The 19,505-nt window shown below is 42.3% G+C and overlaps 1 protein-coding gene across 12 annotated transcripts in view; it reads left to right on the top strand.

Annotated features, from left to right (window-relative positions):
• The window catches only part of cfap99 (cilia and flagella associated protein 99), a 152,406-nt gene that overhangs the window by 51,022 nt on the left and 81,879 nt on the right, over window positions 1-19,505 (top strand). For all 12 annotated transcript variants that reach the window (XR_009445616.1, XM_059644911.1, XM_059644914.1 and 9 more), the window contains 4 exons: window positions 2,536-2,680; window positions 7,802-7,896; window positions 7,993-8,105; window positions 13,846-14,023. Coding sequence is in view for 11 of the 12 variants with exons in the window: in XM_059644911.1 (XP_059500894.1) it covers window positions 2,536-2,680; window positions 7,802-7,896; window positions 7,993-8,105; window positions 13,846-14,023 (531 nt within the window). In the remaining variant the exon portion in view is untranslated. The remainder of the gene's footprint in view (window positions 1-2,535; window positions 2,681-7,801; window positions 7,897-7,992; window positions 8,106-13,845; window positions 14,024-19,505) is intronic.

The raw sequence follows: 19,505 nt of genomic DNA, 5'->3' as shown, positions 1-19,505 counted from the left end.
AACACCACCAGGAAAACTCAATGAAATGTTGGCATTTCAGCATTAAGTCAAGCCACAATCAGGAGTGCAGCAAGTTAGCATTTGTAAAAAGGTAGATAGGCAGGCTTATTGGAAAAATAAGCCATTAATTGTCAACAGAAAAAAGTCAACAACCCTGGTGAAGGGTCTAGGCCCGAAACGTCAGCTTTTGTGCTCCTGAGATGCTGCTTGGCCTGCTGTGTTCATCCAGCCTCACATTTTATTATCTTGGAATTCTCCAGCATCTGCAGTTCCCATTATCTCTGAACCCATGATATGGGTGAGATTGCAGCTTCAATAAAATTAGTCAATTAACCCTACTTCTGCTACAAGCAGAGAGCACAAAGAAATAAGAAAACGGAGACATTTAAATGAGAAAAATAGACACTTTATCATTATTATTAACCTGGTACATATACACTAACTCCCTGGCAAGAAACTTGTATTGAACTGAATATCCTTTGTTGTCATGGACATTCAAAATAACATACAGTGAAAAGTGTGCACTGTCACATGTACATAAGCATCATTCGCAGAATAAAATAAAGATAACTTAAAGAGACATCAACTTTCCTTCTTTGCCACTACACCACTCCTAGAGTCCTGTTCCAGGCTTTCCAGCCCATGCTATGTTGCGAAGAGTGTTCTGCTCCAGGCTACAACAGTCTGTGCCATGCCACTGTCAGGGGTGTATGCCCCATGGAAAGCGAGAGCCTTGCTCCAGGCCTCACAGGTCAATCAACGGACTCAACCGCCGCCACGGCTCTGAAGCCCATTGAAACCACCTCCCACCGAACAACTCTTGGCCACCTGTCACTCCGGGACTCAGCCCCATGATGCCTGGGTATGTGGCCTCACCATCACTCTGGGGATGCAGCTTGTCTGCTGCTCTGGGACGTGTCCCCTTGGCTCCTCCATCCCTCCAGGACTCGCTCTGACCCACGTCCGATCAACCAATGTTACTCCGGCCCACATTCACTCTGCTACCACTGCAGGACACGGCCTGTGCGTTCAACTCCTGCCAGATGACTCCTTTCTGTAGGTTAGTTTTAAATAGCTGAAGTTAAAAAGTAGTTAAAGTTTGAGGGGAGGCGTGGTGGGCAGTTGTAGAGAAAGACCAAAAGGAAGACAAAAGGAAAAGGAGCTGACAAGCAGAGGAGCTCCAACTGCAACGTCTTATCCTGCTGCCATCTTGATGAATTATTCCATAAAACTCTTCTTGTTAAGTCAGAAGCTGACTATACTCACCCACACTAGACCACATAAGCCCCTAAAGAATTGACACACTTCGAAGATACAGATAGCAACACACCCCACATTGGTGATCAGCAGGAGATCTAAAGATTTAATTTAGCAGCTCCAGTCTCAATGAGGCAAACATGCTCGTCAATGAAGAGATGTCAATAAAGCAAATACTGCTGCCTGTTGAGGACAGTGAATGCAATGTACCTTATAACAACACTCTACAGTGAATACTTCAAAGTTGCAGAAAGCATTTCAGACCTGATAACAGAAATGTTGGAACAGAAGGAATCTGCAGCTCCAAGGCAGAGGCAATTATGTGAAAACAGTCTCAAATCCAGGATCAGCCAGTGAGCAAGGATTTGATTGAAACTACCTGGTACAAAGCGAAAACGTTAATTGCTTTTTCATGGATGCTTCTGGCTGTTCTAACATTTATTGCTGGTCCGTAATTACCCAGCAGGCAATTAAGTGTAAACCATGTTGCTGTGTGTTGGGAGGCTCATACAGGTCATATACTGGATTAGAATGACAAATTTCCTTCCCTGAAGAACATTAGTGAACCAAATAGGTTTGTGTGAGAAATGAGAGTGATTGCCATGAGGCTACATTTCTTTCATGCCAGATTTTTGTGAATTCAAATTTCACCATCTGTCATGGCGGAATTCAACTCCCAGTGATGCAATTAAACAATATCTTTTCCCACGTTTATATCCAGAGTACAAAAAATAAAAGTAGACCTTGTATTTAGAAACCCACCTGGTTTACTAATGTCATTTAGAGAGGGAAATCTGCAGTTCTTCATTGGTCTTGTTGAAACACAACGCCAGATCCGTCGTAACGTGATTGGCTCTTTACTGACTTCTAAACTAGCCTAGAGAGTCAATTCGTTCAATAGCAACTAGGGCTGAGCAACAAATGCCAGCGATGCCCAGATTTCATACAAGAATAAAAAAATAGTAGGGACGAGATCGAGTAACATAGACAACTGAAGATGCATGATTCTGAGTATATTTACTGAAAGGTAAAGATATGCTGCCCTAGTTCTAGTTTACACGGCCTATTAACTCTACACAATGCAACTGAAAATGTAAGTGATGATTTGTATTCAGTGGGATATTGATTCTGGTAAATCTGTATTTACAATGCGTGTCTCCTTTGTTTAAAACAAAGTACTTAAATTCTTACTTTAAAAAATAGCTCTAGCTTCAGTTGCAATTTAAGCCAGATTATTTTCAGTGTCTTTTTCTACTATCAGTTGTCCTTCATTTGCAGGCACAAGGTGAAGCTGAACATACATTCATGGTGGAAGTCCTGTCGGGCTGTTTACAGTACAGGCCACTGCTCAATGTGGTTGTAACTGAATTTTATATGCGAGATGGAAGGAACTTTCTGCGATCGGAAAATAACCTCTATGTCGGTAAGAGATATTTGAACAATTTGTGTAAGGTCATTTGTGGCATTTGAATTTGGAGAAAAGATATTTGGCCCACCATTAGTTCACCTGATCTGCAGTTCAGCAGTGCAGGCAACAGAGGTCTTAGTTTTAACCCCTGGCGTCTGCTGAATTACTTGCTGTCACCCGCTACCTATTGGCCTCAATGGACCCATAGCATTTCTGACCTCTCACTTCTGAGACAGTGATACCCACATGCCTTGGAATGCACTTTTAAAAAACAGCTATAAGGGAATACGTTACCAAGGTTCTTACTCACATTCACCAGTTGACCTCAACACACCCATTAATCTGGACTCAATAATTAGTCCAGGGCCAAGGTCAATTAGTGCATGTGAGTGCGAACCTTGGTGCCTTATTGCCTTGTAGTTCTTTTTTTAGATGGTGGGTGATGACAGGATGGGGGTCACGCATGTTCCAGTGGCCAAACAAGTTGGTAACGCTCAAGATCCAAGTCCACACATGTCAAAATGGGCCTTTCACAGGAGGGCATTTCTCAGCAAAGAGCAAACACTTTCACAAGGAAGGAAAAGGGGAGAAAATTGAAGCAGCGTTGCCATTCTCACTGACTGCTGGGGTTCTGTGTACAGTGTGAAGCATGTTCCATTCAATGTGTTACTTAGAGGATTTGTGTGCTGAATTGGAATAGGTACCTCTTTAGAATTATGAAGAGAAGTGTCTCACTGCAAACCTGACTGACAATTGGTTGTCAAGTGCAGCTTTTGCACATTCAGGATTATCCAGGAAAAATTGTATGATTGCAGAATCGGCCAATGCAAAGAATTACATTGACAATCAATTTAGGATTGTAAATTGGGCTCACAGATTGCCACAGGTGCATGTGATGCATATATCAATACACAGGGCCTTGCTCTTTGAAAACAGAAACAATGTGCATGCACAGAAATTTTTTCAACTGAACTGAGTAGGTGACAGCCATTTGTTGATTCATTTCTCAGCACAAGGCCTTACTAAACAGAGTTAACCAGCCTTGGTTGGAATCTAAACAAAACCTGACAGTTAACTGTCAATCATCATTAACTGTTATATTTTCAATGGCAATACCCTGGGTCTTGTGGCACAGTGGTTGTGTCCCTACCTCTGAGCCTGGTGGCCCAGATTCAAGTCCAACCAGCTCCAGAGATGTGTCGTAACATCTTGAACAGGTTGATCAGAAAATATAAAACCCTGAGGAACTCTTGTAGTGATTTCCTGGGGCTGAGATGATTTGCTCAGCCATCTCACCATCAGACCAAGCAGCATCTCAGGAGCACAAAAGCTGACGTTTCCGGCCTAGACCCTTCATCAGAGAGGGGGGTGGGGAGAGGGAACTGGAATAAATAGGGAGAGAGGGGGAGGCGGACCGAAGATGGAGAGAAAAGAAGATAGGTGGAGAGAGTATAGGTGGGGAGGTAGGGAGGGGATAGGTCAGTCCAGGGAAGACGGGCCTCATCCCACCTCCTTGACCTGTCCGTCTTCCCTGGACTGACCTATCCCCTCCCTACCTCCCCACCTATACTCTCTCCACCTATCTTCTTTTCTCTCCATCTTCGGTCCACCTCCCCCTCTCTCCCTATTTATTCCAGAACCCTGACCCCATCCCCCTCTCTGATGAAGGGCCTAGGCCCGAAACGTCAGCTTTTGTGCTCCTGAGATGCTGCTTGGCCTGCTGTGTTCATCCAGCCCCACATTTTATTATCTTGGATTCTCCAGCATCTGCAGTTCCCATTGTCTCTGATACTGTTTTAACCTCACTGCGAAGCCTCTTCCAGGGATGCCTAACCTGAAGAAGTTACCCTCCTCCCTCCGGACCAACCTCAGGGAATCTCTCTCCCATTGCAACAAAATCTCCCCTTCCCCCACCGCATCCCTAAACCAGCCCAGTTCGTCCCCTACCCCCACTGCACCACACAACCAGCCCAGCCCTTCCCCTCCACCCACTGCATCCCAAAACCTGTCCAACCTGTCTCTGCCTCCCTAACCTGTTCTTCCTCTCACCCAGCCCTTCCTCCCACCCCAAGCCGCACCCCCATCTACCTACTAACCTCATCCCACCTCCTTGACCTGTCCGTCTTCCCTGGACTGACCTATCCCCTCCCTACCTCCCCACCTATACTCTCTCCACCTATCTTCTTTTCTCTCCATCTTCGGTCCGCCTCCCCCTCTGTCCCTATTTATTCCAGAACCCTGACCCCATCCCCCTCTCTGATGAAGGGTCTAGGCCCGAAACGTCAGCTTTCGTGCTCCTGAGATGCTGCTGGGCCTGCTATGTTCATCCAGCCTCACATTTTATTATCTTGGATTCTCCAGCATCTGCCGTTCCCATTATCTCTCACCATCAGACCATCTCCCTTTGTAGTATGGGTGTTTTTGGCCAGCCAACATTCTCTACCACTGTCAGTGCAGATTTTGGTTGCAAAGGGAATGCTCTTTCTGAGTAGGTTGCTTAGAAAAATAGGTCAATGGTAATACTTCTACCAATTAGAGTCCATTTGCTAACCAATCAATACTCTCTTCTCATGCAGTTTAAGTGTTGGTTTACCCATGGTCTTCAAGCCCACTGCATAATTCAACATGGTTATGACTGATCCTCTATCTCAGAGCTGTGCTCCTGCTCTCTCACAATCCCTCAATACCATTATTCTGTCGAGATATATTTCCTTCTAAAATGTGACTTGGCCTACACACCCTTCTGTGATTGAATTCCATCGGTTCACCAACTTTTGAATGAAGAAATCTTTCCTCATTTCATTCTGAAATGGCCTATCCTATATCTTGAGACAATGATCTCTCATTCTGGATCCCCAGAGATGAGAAACATCATCCTTGTGTCCAGCCTGTCCAGCATTGTCAGGCCTCTATACATTTCAATCAGCTCCTGCCCTGTTCTTCTAAACTCCAGTCAACCCAGTCGATCCTCATACAATAAATGTGCTGTACCACAAATCAACCTGTGAACCTTTGCAACACTCCCTCAATGGTAAGTATGCATTTGCTTAAGTAGGAGACCAAAACTGCACATAATACTCCAGATGTGGTCTTATTAAGACCCAGTGTATCTGATATAAAGCCATCCTCTCTCCTGTACTGAAACTTTCTTGCACTGAAGGCCAACATACTATTTGCCTTCCTTACTGTTTGCTATAATTGTGCATACTTTCACCTTGTATAAGGACACACAAGTTACTTTATACATCAATCTATCACCATTTAAAAAATATCCTGCTACTTTTTTTATCCGACCAAAGTGGATAACTTCATACTTATCCATGTTACAACTGCCATGTATTTGCCATCTCACTCAACTTACCTAAATTACTTAAAATTCTGAGGTTCCATGTAACTGTGCCATAATATCCTCCCAATCCCTTAAAGGTAAAAGTCAACGTGCCCACTCGTAAATACATGTCTAACTTCCACAATAATGTCTAAATCGCCATGAAGCCTCCCTTCTAGCTTCCTCACACTCACAATTCCTCCCAGTGTGCTACCAGCAAACTTGGAAATATAATCATTGACTCACTCATCTAAATAGTTGATATACTATGAATAGCTTGATCCCAAGCACTAATCACCCTCCACTCCAAGAAAGACCTATTTATTCCTGCAATAAAAAGCAAATCCTAAGGATACTGGAAATTTGATTTAAAAACATGAAGTGCTAGAGAAACTGTCAGCATCTGTGGACAAAGACAAAAGGCTTTCAAGTCCAGAATGTATCTTCTTCCATTTATTCCTCTATTTCCTGTCTGGTAACCAGTTCTCAATCCACATCTATTTATTACCTCAATCCCATGTGCTTTGATTTTGCACAATAACTTGTCACATAAGCATTCTGAAAATCCAAATATGCGACATTCGTTGGTCTCCCTTCCATATTCTGCGAGTTACATCCTCAAAAATATTCAGTGAGTTGTCTAACATGATTTCCCCTTTCATAACCCCTCGTTGACTTTATGTAATCCTGTTGGTATTCAGAGGATCTCAATATATCACCACCGCTCAGGAGCTTGTATGTTTCAATTTAGTCACCACTTGTTTTTCTATAATATAATGGATATAAAATGCCTAATTTTCTCCATGGAGAGGTGATGGCCTAGTGGTATTATTGCTGGACTGCTGGAGAAACCCAGGTAATGTCCCAGGATACAGGTCTGAATCCTGCCACAGCAGAAGGTGGAATTAGAATCCAATTTAAAAAAGTCTAATGATGACTCCGAATTTATTGTTGATTGTCAGCAAACCTATGTGTTCACTAATATCCTTTAGAGAAGGCAACTGCCAACCTTACCTGGTCTGGCCTACATGTGACTCTCTGAATGAGAATGTGGTTGACTCTTAACTGCCCCCTGGCCCATTAAGGATGAACAATAAATGCTCACCTAGCCAGCGATGTACTCTTCCTGTGAATGAATAGAAGTGTTCGTCCAGCAGACTCAATGACCTGAATAGTCACCCTACCTGCACAATTACTGGCTGATTCCATGGTGTGAACTGTATTGCCAAAATTGAATTTACTTCCTTCACCCAATCTCTTTTTTCTCTCAGAATTTTATTTAATATAAATGGAAGGAAATACATTAATTTTCTTCATTAGTTTTAATCTAATTTGATAATAATAAATGCCATGGTTAGATTTACACTTGCCACTTTTAGATCATTGTTCAGTAAAATTCCTGCTCTTTCTCTGTTTCTTTGTCCCTTCTTGCATGAAGGTTTTCATGTAAATCATTGCAGGGTTTCAGCACAGATTATCCTTCAATAATTTGTCCATGTGAGCAATTTTTATACCAACAGGTTAACAGATAATGGGATCTATCACAGCCAAACCTTTTTTCAACTGATGCCCAGAGGCAAGCTTTTACAGGGGCCGTGAACCAGCAGTTAAATGGCTGATTATCCTTCATGCGAACCCAATGGAATTGAAGATATTTGAACAGCAGTTCTGCCGACCCAAATACGATCAGCTAACCTGACCCAAATATGACTTGGACCTGGGCCATTCTTGGACTGTATCATTCAACTATTCACCTGAATTTTCTCTTGTTTCTAAAATAACACTGTACATGCTCTGTTCTGTTACAGTTATATGCTATCTTGCTACTTTTCGACTGAAAGAACTGGGTCTGAAACACTTCACCAAGATTATCAACTCTCAGTCTGTGAACAAAATGTACCAAGTGAGGATGGCATTCATTAATCCCTGAAAACATAAATATTTTATTCAAGAACTTAATATGGTCATTACTTCTTTGGTTATTGTGATCTTCCCACAGTTTCTTAGGTTCTTCTTTGATAGCATGAACCTCACCACATGGATAAAGGATGAATGGTGCCAAATATATGATGTAGCCTATGTAAACCAGATGCTGATTGATCCTCTGCTGAGGTAATTCATAAAGTTTAAGAATACTTTCCTTATTATGTCATACTGTGAGTTTTCAATTGCCTGAATTGAGTATTGACAAGGCACACGCAGCATTAATACCCTAGATAGGTGTCCCTGTTCTGATGTTACAGAAATCCACAGCTGCTTTCATCAACAGTGCAAGATCCTGAACTTCCATTATCCTGTCCTTCTACCTAAAAATACCTTAGACTTAAATTACTTTTAATTTTAATTGTTGTAAGTTGAGGAGATTCTCAGGATCTTTTTACATACAGGCCATGCAGAGTCAATATGAGGAAATTGTGCCTGAGAAACTTAATAAAATTCTTTGGGTGGGGGGGAGGGTAGCAAGCAGGATAGATAAAGGAGGAACAATGAATGTAATATATTTGGATTTTCAGAAGGTACCATAACATTCCATTTGCTTGATAAGGTACCACATGCTAGAAATTTCATTGAAATGTAAATGAAGTAAACTTGGCAGAAATATAGCCATTAAAATATCAAATTCAAAATGAGATCCACACATCTATTTAAGTCTTGAGTCTTATCACTGCAATTCCCTAGATGACTATCTGAGAGGTGGCAAATGGAGTTTAATGCAGACAAGTGTGAGGTGATGCACTTTGGTAGGAGTAACCAGAATGCAAAGTACTGGTCTAATGGTAAGATTCTTGGTAGTGTAGATGAACAGAGAGATCTTGGTGTCCATGTACACAGATCCTTGAAAGTTGCCACCCAGGTTGACAGGGCTGTTAAGAATCTCTCCATGACTCCCTTGTCCGCTCCACACTCCCCTCCAACCCCACCACACCCGGCACCTTCCCCTGTAACCGCAGGAAGTGCTACACTTGCCCCTCTACCTCCTCCCTCACCCCTATCCCAGGCTCAAAGATGACCTTCCACATTAAGCAGATGTTCACCTGCACATCTGCCAATGTGGTATACTGTATCCATCGTACCCGGTGTGGCTTCCTCTACATTGGGGAAACCAAGCAGAGGCTTGGGGACCGCTTTGCAGAACACCTCCGCTTGGTTCGCAATAAATAACTGCACCTCCCAGTTGCGAACCATTTTAACTCCCCCCTCCATTCCTCAGATGACATGTCCATCATGGGCCTCCTGCAGTGCCACAATGATGCCACCCAAAGGTTGCAAGAACAGCAACTCATATTCCGCTTGGGAACCCTGTAGCCCAATGGTATCAATGTGGACTTCACCAGCTTCAAAATCTCCCCTTCCCCCGCTGCATCCCAAAACAAGCCCAATTCTTCCCCTCCCCCCACTGCATCACAAAACCAGCCCAGCTCGTCCCCTCCCCCCACTGCATCCCAAAATCAGCCCAGCCTGTCTCTGCCTCCCCAACCTGCTCTTCCTCTCATCCATCCCTTCCTCCCACCTCAAGCCACACCTCCATTTCCTACCTACTACTTCATCCGGCCTCCTTGACCTGTCCATCTTCCCTGGACTGACCTATCCCCTTCCTACCTCCCCACCTATACTCTCCTCTCCACCTATCTTCTTTTCTCTCCATCTTCGGTCCGCCTCCCCCTCTCTCCCTATTTATTCCAGAACCCTCTCCCCATCCCCCTCTCTGATGAAGGGTCTAGGCCCAAAACATCAGCTTTTGTGCTCTTGAGATGCTGCTTGGCCTGCTGTGTTCATCCAGCTTCACACTTTGTTATCTTGGATTCTCCAGCATCTGCAGTTCCCATTATCACTGTTAAAAAGGCATACAGTGTTTTAGCTTTTATTAATCGAGGGATCGAGTTCCAGAACCAAGAGGTTATGCTGAAGCTGTACAAAACTCTGGTGTGGCCACACTTGGAGTATTGCGTACAGTTCTGGTTACCGCATTATAAGAAGGATGTGGAAGCTTTGGAAAGGGTGCAAAGGAGATTTACTAGGATGTTGCCTGGTATGGAGGGAAGGTCTTACGAGGAAAGGTTGAGGGCCTTGAGGCTGTTTTCGTTAGAGAGAAGATGGTTGAGAGGTGACTTAGTTGAGACATATAAGATAATCAGAGGGTTAGATAGGGACAGCATTTTTCCTAGGATGATGACGGCGAGCACGAGGGGGCATGGCTTTAAATTGAGGGGTGAAAGATATAGGACAGATGTCAGAGGTAGTTTCTTTACTCAGAGGAGTAAGGGAATGGAATGCTTTGCCTGCAACGGTAGTAGATTCGCCAACTTTAGGTACATTTAAGTCGTCATTGGATAATCATATGGACGTACATGGAATAGTGTAGGTTAGATGGGCTTGAGATCGGTATGACAGATCGGCACAACATCGAGGGCCGAAGGTCCTGTACTGTGCTGTAATGTTCTATGTTCTATATGAGACGACTTAATAAGAACACATGGTGTTGAAGGTAATATAGTGGCATGGAAGGAGGATTTGCTTACTAACAGAAAACAGAAAGTTGGACTGGGTGGGGCATTTTCAGGATGGCAGCCTATAAACAGGGATATCCACAGGGGTAAGCACTGGTGCCACAGTTATTTACAAGACATATTAATGACTTAGGTGAGTAAAGTGAATGTACTTTAGCCAGTTTAGCAGAGAACACAAGAACAGGCGGGAAGTCTAAGTGCTAAGGATGATACAAAGAGTTGGTAGAGGGATACAGACAGATAAATCAAACGGACAAAAATTGGCGAATGGCATGTAATGTGGGAAATGTGCACTTGTCAGGAAGAATAGAGGAGATGGCAGATAGCTACAGGGGATTTAGGAGACTTCCTGCATAAATCACAAAAAGTTAGCATCCAAATTCAGCACGTAATGGGAAAGGCAAATGGAATTTCAAAGGGGGTAGCGTACTAAAAATAGGGAAGTCTTGCTAAAACTGTACAAGATGTGGAGACCAAAGGGTCTAGGCCCAAAACGTCAGCTTTTGTGCTCCTGAGATGCTGCTTGGCCTGCTGCGTTCATCCAGCTCCACACTTTGTTATCTCGGATTCTCCAGCATCTGCAGTTCCAATTATCCAAGATGTGGAGATGCAGTTGTTGGACTGGTGTGGACAAGGTCAGAAATTACATGGCACCAGGTTATAGTCCAACAGGTTTATTGAAAACACAAACTTTCTGAGCCTCGCTCCTTCTTCAGGTGTTAGTGAGGGAGACAGGATCAGACACAGAAGTTATAAGTAAAAGATCAAAGGCTCACACCGTTGATGAGGATGTACTAAACAATCCTAAAATGCTTTTAAATCTTTAATCCGTTGATTAATATGTGGATATAAATGCCCGAATTCCTTTCAAGTCACGGTCCTGTGAGAACTAAAGGTTTTTATTCGTGTAAAGAAGAAGTGACAGTTTAGGCCAGACAATGCATGTTAGGTGTGAGACCTTGTTTAGAATCTGTTTGTGCTTTAGTTTGGCATCAGACTCTTTTGTTTCTGAAGTACAAATTTATAAAACACCATACTAACTGAATATGTATAAATTGTGGGTTCTTTAAAGAAAATAAAATGTATCTGCAAATACAAATTCACCCCACAGATTCACGTTTGTTGGATGACACTGTGTTTTCAAATAAACCTGTTGGACCATAACCTGGTGTCATGCGATTTCTTAGCTAAAACTATACAAGGCACTAATCAGACCACAGTTTGGGGCCCCTTATCAAAAAAAAATGCTGGCCTTAGAGGCAATCCATTGGAGGTTCACTTGGCTGATCCTGGTTCTGGAGAGACAGATTTATGAAGAGAGGTTGAGTTGGTGGAAGTGAGAAGAATGAGAGAAGACTTTATTGAAACATACAAGATTCTTAGGGGACTTGACAAGTTAAACGTAAAAGGTTGTTTCCCCTTATAGGGGAGTCATGGTCCAGAGGTCAAGATCTCAGAATGAGAGGTTGCAAATTTAAAACATAGATAAGGAGGAATTTCTTCTCTTAAAGGGTAATAAACTTATGAAATTCTTTATACTCAGGGCTGTGAGGCAGTATCATTAAGTATATTGAAAGCTGAGAGGGACAGATTTTTAATTAGGAAGGGAATCAAGGGTTATTGGGAAAAAGCAGCAAAATAGAATTGAGGATTATCAGATCAGTCATGATCTCATTGAATTGTAGCACAGATGTGATGGGCTGAATGGCCTACTTTTGTTCTTACGTTTTATGGTCTTACAAAAACTTGTCAATACACCATCAGTGCAGATTCATTAAACAAATATTGGCTAATGTGCTTACAGGAATGTTTGCTCTTTTGTATTACTCGACACATTGGGCCAGTGTGCTTTTCCCTGATGAACTCAACAAATTCTGAAAAGACCCATTGTTTGAGGAATAGACCTACTGGAAAAAGGCTTTTCTATCAAGATCCTGGATGGGGAACAGAAATGTAGTACATAATTTATGTTTTGAATTAATCATGTTGCATGTAATACTTCAAAAATGTTAATGTTATAATGTAAGCAGCGCAAACACTCGAGGTAACATTGACTGTGCTATCCAATTCACACTGTCCTTTCGGAAGCAATTAGACTGTTAATGGTTGGATTCTGTAACATAATCAGTCCTAGTTAAATCTAATTAGAATATATTAGAGTTAAAATTCAAATATACACAGCAGGCCAATCATCACGTTTTTATGCATAGATATTGTCTGAATTGAAAATAAGTACTCAGATAAACCCCTAATAAGAACAACTAAAAAAAGACTAATGTATGAAGGAGTCAGAATTTAGTGTGGAACATAAGAATATATGAACGTAAGAACTAAGAGCAGGAATCGACAATTCACCCCTTGAGCCTGCTCTACCACTTAATAGGATCATGGTTGACCCCATCTTGGGTAGCACGATCAATGTTACACAATGTGTTTGTGCTGCCTACATTGTAATATTAACATTTTTGCAATATTTCATGCAACATGACCTAATTCAAAACATAAATTATGTACTATATTTCTGTCCCCATCTTGGCCTCAAATCAACTTAACGTTCCTATCCACTTCTCATAACCCTTTAACCCATTACTAATTAAAAATCTGTCACATCCTTAAATTTATTTAGTATCCTGGATAGATGTTCATATTAATTTCAACAGAGATGACATTGCAACAATATGTGATCAGTCGTCTGTTGTTTCAGCTGGCTCATTTTTTATTGTGAAAAGTTGTTCAGGAGAAAAAAATGTTACCCCCTCTCTTGCCGCTCACAAAGAGGTGATTAATACATGGGGCAGAACAAAGAATAAAGAACAATACAGCACAGAAATTTGCCCTTTGGCCCACCAAATGTGCGCTGACACATTTTGCCCTTCCATACTAAAACTTACTTCACTTACAGGATCTGTATCCTTCTATTCCCTTCCTATTCATGTATTTTATCCAGGTGCTTCTTGAATGCTGCAATTTTGTCTGCTTCCACCACCTCCGGCAGTATGTTCCAGGGACTCACCACCCTTTGTGTGAAAAACCTGCATCACGCGTTTCTTTTAAACATTCCCCTCCCCCCACCACACCTTGAACCTGTCCCCTAGCAGTTGATCTGTCTACTGTGGGAAAAAAACCTCTTACATTCCACCCTATCCATGCCATTCACAATCTTATAAACTCGAGCACCTTAAGGCCTTTCTCTGCACTAAATCAGGAAGGTGGCATTAAAAAGGTGGCTTCAAAAGAACCTGAGTAGAATCAATGGCATAAAAAGGCACCTTCATTGCTATATTATTACATAATTGTGTATTTGCCCCCTACTCTGTTCTATCACTTATGTCTATTTGTTAAAGATGGCAACCGAAAATCAACAACCTCATTGATCACTTAGCCAACAAACTGGCAAATCGGATTTCCAAAAATTACACGAGTCAGCCTGTGACAGTACCAAGAGAATTTAACATCACCAAGCCTAAACCACAATCCATCCCAATGCCTGAGGAAATTCCACTACTCCAAGCACAGAGAAAGGTAAGTTTGCTGACCACCCGTCACCTTTACCGGTGACAAGCACACAAGAGGAAAACAACACGGTACATTGTAACTACTTTGCTTACTTTTATTTACTTGCTAAGTCTTTTTCTCTTTCCTTTCTGAAAACATTTCTTTTCCTGGATATTAATGACCCTTTGGTGCCTCGGCCTAATAGCTTTGATCATAAATGTTGGTAATTTGTTGAATCACGGCAGATAAAATGCTGTCCTCACTCCATTGGGCATCTCCATGTAATCTTATGCTAATATTTCCCTCAGTAACTCAAAGGTAATGAAACCTGTTTTAGAGTTCCTACCATCACTCAGTTCTGATCAGCTTGCACATCAGAGATTAATACTGGCACTTTGTTGGTCAGTCTGGCTGAATTATGTGTGGTCAGTTCTGTTTGACAGGAGGGTTGTTAGTTTGATGATCCACGTTGTATCTAGAGTGAGACAAAAGTAAAACATGTATGTGAACAGGTAGCCTAATTGTTACACAGATGATGCTTCTAAAAAAAATGTTTGCTGATCACTTTAGACACAAGAGATGGCAATGACTTCTGTGATGCTACTATGAGTTTAAGAGCTATATTTTATTTTTTTTAATGAAGACAGGCAAAGAGCCCAATAAAGTAAACAGCTTGTAAAGCCTTGGGGTTTTTTTAAAAGTGGGAACGATAGCCTGAATGGGTGTGGTTGAGCCCCAAGGAACGAGGATATTTAGTTTTACCTTTCAGTAGTTGCTGCTGGGCCCTTGAAGAAGTTTTTTAAACAATCTTGGTTACAGCTAAAAGCTGGTGATTCTCTTCCTGCTGCTGGAGTTGCATATGAGACAACCTGTTTGCTTAATTTAATAAGGTGTAGAGCTGGATGAACACAGCAGGCCAGCAGCATCAGAGGAGCAGGAATGCTGACGTTTCAGGTCTGGACCCTTCTTCAGAAATGGGGGGAGGCTAAGGGGACTGTGGAATAAATAAAGAGAGGGGAGGCGATGATGGAAGGTGGATAAAGGAGCAGATAGGTGGAGAGAAGACGGATAGGTCAAGAAAGCGGATGTGAGCTGGGCTGGTTTTGGGATGAGGTTGGGGGATTTTCAAGTTTGTGCGCTGGCAACCACCTGGAAACCAATATCTATTTCAAGCCAACCAACTCCCATAGCTACCTAGAGTACACCTCCTCTCACCCACTTTCCTGCAAGAGTGCCATCCCCTATTCCCAATTCCTTTGCCTCCACCGCATCTGCTCCTGAGGTGAGGCATTCCACTCCTGGACATCCCAGATGCCCTTGTTTTTCAAGGACTGCAATTTCCCCTCCACAGTGGTCGAAAATGCCCTTGACTGCATCTCTTGTGTTTCCCACAACTTAACCCTCACACCCGTCCCCGCATTAACAACAAAGACAGAATCCCCCTCGTCCTCACATACCTGCACAGCAACCTCCAGATTCAACACATCATCCTCTGCCACTTTTGCCACCTGCAATCTGATCCCACTACCAAGGACATTTTTCCCTCCCCACCCTTATCTGCTTTCCACAGGGACCGCTCTCTCCATGACTCCCTTGACTGCTCCACACTCCCCACTAGCCCCACCACCCCCGGCGCTTTTCCCTGAAAACGCAGGAAGTGCTACACTGCTCCTGTACCTCACCCCTCACCCCATCCCAGGCCCCAAGAAAATCTTTCACATTACATAGATGTTCACCTGCACATCTGCTTATATGGTACATTGTATCCGCAGTTTCTGATGTGGCCTCCTCTGTATCAGGAAACCAAGCAGAGGCTTGGAGACTGCTTTATGGAACACCTACGCTCGGTTTGTGACAAGCATCTGCACTGCCCAGTCATAAACCATTTCAACTCCCCCTACCATTCCTTGAATAACATGTCCATCCTGGGCCTCCTGCAGTGCCACAATGACGTCACCTGAAGGCTGCAGGAACAGCAACTCATATTCCGCTTGGGAACCCTGCAGCCCAATGGTATCAATGTGGACTTCACAAGCTTCAAAATCTCCCCACCCCCAACCTCATCCCAAAACCAGCCCAGCTCGTCCCTGCCTCCTTGATCTACCTGTCTTTTCTCCCACCCATCTGCTCCTCCCACCTCACTGACCAACCCCCACCGCCACCTCCTACCTACCAGCCCCATCCCTGGCTCCTTGACCTGTCCATCTTCCCTCAATTGACCAACCCCCATCCCAACTCCCTACCTACACTCACTTTTACTGGCTCTATCCCTGCCTCCTTGACCCGTCTGTCTTCTCTCCACCTACCTGCTCCTTTGTCCACCTTGCATCATTGCCTCCCCCAGCTTTCTATTTATTCCAGAGTCCCCTTCCCATCCCCCATTTGTGAAGAAGGGTCCAGACCTGAAATGTCAGCTTTCCTGCTCCTCTGATGCTGCCTGGCCTGCTGCATTCGTCCAGCTGTACACTTTGTTATCTCAGCATCGACAGTTCCTACTGTGTCTGTTGCTTAATTTACCTTTTGCCAAGGGTGCGTTTACGGGATGTTACTACATTGGAACAGTTAAGTAGTTGTTAATAATCTGTTATTCTGTTAAATTTTCCAGTAGAGTTAAGTTATATCAATTTCTTCTTTTTTTGTTGTATTTCACCTTTAGTGGATGAATATAGTATGTTTTGCTTTAAATCCGATAGTATGACCAGTCGAATTGTATCCGGAACTAAACACTGGACACTTGCCTTTAAAATAAGGAAACGTTTCAAGTCTAGGCTATCTTCTTAATGTATTTTGAGTGATGTGGCCCAGTCCACAACACAGGTGACCTTCCAAATAGACACTCAGTTCAGCCTATCCAGTAGAAAGTGTGGCTGAAGTTGCTATGAGACTCCTTCTTCTCATGTCCATCAAATTTAACCATGTACTCTGGAGGAAATCTAGGAAATCCAGGGGAAGTGGGGAACAGTTTGGAAACCCTGGAGATAAGTCTTTCCCCAATTTTGCCTCACTTGTTCTTGAAAGATAAACTTTGCCAAGGTGGTCAGAAGAGAAGTATCTGGTCTTAAATCTCTGGAGCTGATACTGAAGCTCCATAAGTCAGGTTGCATCTGAAAGAATGCGTACACTTCCCATCAGCACATTAAGAATATTGGAAATGGGCAAGAAAGTGAAGTTGATAGGATTATTATTTTGTACAGTAAAGAAGAGGCACTTTAGCCCATCAAGTCTGCACACCAAAAATGTACAAAACCTACACAAATCTCACTTTCCAGCACTAGTCCTGTGGCTATGAATGTTGTGACACTTGTGTTCATCCAAGTATATTTTTAAAAGTTGTGAGGGTACTGTCTCAACTATCCTCCCAGGCAGTGCATCCCAGATTCCCACCAACCTCCATTGATAACCTTTTTCCTCAAGTCCCATCTAAACCTCTTGTCTTCCACCTTAAACATGTGTCACTTGTTGCTAACCCTTCAACTAAGAGGAACAGCCATTTTTTATCCTATCCATACCCCTCATAATCTTATACACCTCTATCAGGTTCCCCGTCAACCTACTCTTCTCAAAAAAAACAACCCAAGCTTATCCAGCCCTTCAAGATCAATTAAAATGTCAAGATCAGTGAGCCAAGCTCATATTGAATGGCAGAGCAGGGTGAAGGAGGCCACTTGGCTTGTGTTCATATCTTTGTAGTCTTACTCTATTTCTAATGCTGTCATGAGGAAGCCACCTATTTCCTTGGGGCATTGCAGAGAGTGACAAGACTGATTCTCAGATTTAGAGCAAAGAGCTGTGAGATACTGTTTGAGAAACAAGTAGGGTTTTCAGCTTAAACAAGGATGCCTCAGCAGGAACATTACGAATAAATGGAAGATATGAAAGGGCTGCAGAAAACAAACTTTGTTTCACAGTCCATTGCCAGAGAACAGGATGCACAAGTTCATGATTGTGAAGAGTGCAGCCAAGACAGAAGTTGAGTGATAATTCTTTACACAGAAAATTGTCAGCAGTTTGTATGTGTTGCCAAGATTGATGGTTAGGCTAGGAGAATCAAATTAATTTATCAAGTTGTTAGTTCCTTTCATGGGAGGGATAGTATTATCCCAGAAGGAGATCAAACCACAGGAAGCTGTTCTACATCTAAAAGTATCTATGATTTAATTTTTATATGTCATGAGATACGTGATTATGCTCAGAGAAGATTCACTCATCAAAGACTATGTTACTAAATTAAATAGCTAATTTGAGGGTTATTAGAAGCCAAGACATAGATGTGATTAATCTTTCTTCTGGTATGCACATAATGGGGAGATTTTCACTGGATCCCTGGGCACAGACCAAGGAAAACTTCAAAATTAATTTTATTGTAAGAAAGAATTGGTTGGGTTCCTTTCCATGACCAGGTAGAGCATTTTGCCTGTGTTCACATCCAGGAAAGTGTCTTGTAAAGTCTTTTGCACAGTTGTATTAAAACTATCAACTTTCTAAAACGACATCAACATCAAATATAATTGGAACACAGCAAAGAAGGAAACATTTCTCTTTAGATAATAAAATGTGAGGCTGGATGAACACAGCAGGCCCAACAGCATCTCAGGAGCATAAAAGCTGAGTTTCGGGCCTAGACCCTTCATCAGAGACCTTTCTCTTTCACAATTTCTCAAATCAGAACCACTAAAAAGTGGCACAATGTAAAGAAAGAGGAGTGGCATGTCGAAAAAACAAGGCCAAGGACTATAAAGAGTTTTCAGGTGATAAAAACATAAATAAACAGAAATCAGCATCACCTTTCTCCTAGCCTCAGCCCAAAGATGAAATCTACCAAATCATGGAAGCCATTGATTCACAGGTTTTAAGAGTGTAAACTTGCTGTTTATGAACAAATCACTGTCGGTCAAGTCCTATCACTGAAAAATTTCACTCTGAATACTCAGAATAAAGACACACTTCTGAATATTGACTACAAATTAAAATGTGTCGTTCTTGGAAATGCAAGAATCAAAGTTTCAAGTAGTAATTTAAAATCTTAAATTGTATCACTCTAATTTCAATATAAATTAATGATAATAGTTTACAATAGTAAATAGCAGTTCATTATTAAATAAAGCAGGAGCAAGCTACTCCTTGAAACATTGAATTGCCTGTATTTATGCAATTTATCACTTTGAATGTTCTCAAAACACTTAAAATATAAAGGTTTGCAACTGCTGTTGTTATGTAGCAGTTACGTAGTAAACAGCAAGAGATCCATGGTTAATCAACATTTTCAGTACTGTTGATGAAGGGTACAGTGTTGCCGAGCAAGTTCACGTTTTTGGACTGAGAAACGATTTTGCCAGTTACTCATCTAGGATTGTGAGTAGATAGCAGAGAAGTGTTTGCCCTGCTCATTAATGTACTAGCTTTCTTAGCCAAACATGGTTGGCAGCATTATCAATCAAATGGAAATTCAGTCGTTCCAGAGCAAAGGATGGTTAACTGGCAGAACAAGGGTAATTTTAAAAGAAGACAG

Source organism: Stegostoma tigrinum, chromosome 3 (assembly GCF_030684315.1).
Source record: "Stegostoma tigrinum isolate sSteTig4 chromosome 3, sSteTig4.hap1, whole genome shotgun sequence".
Lineage (NCBI taxonomy): Eukaryota > Metazoa > Chordata > Chondrichthyes > Orectolobiformes > Stegostomatidae > Stegostoma > Stegostoma tigrinum.
The sequence above is the reverse complement of the archived record's forward strand: the minus strand, read 5'-3'. Positions and strand labels throughout refer to the sequence as shown.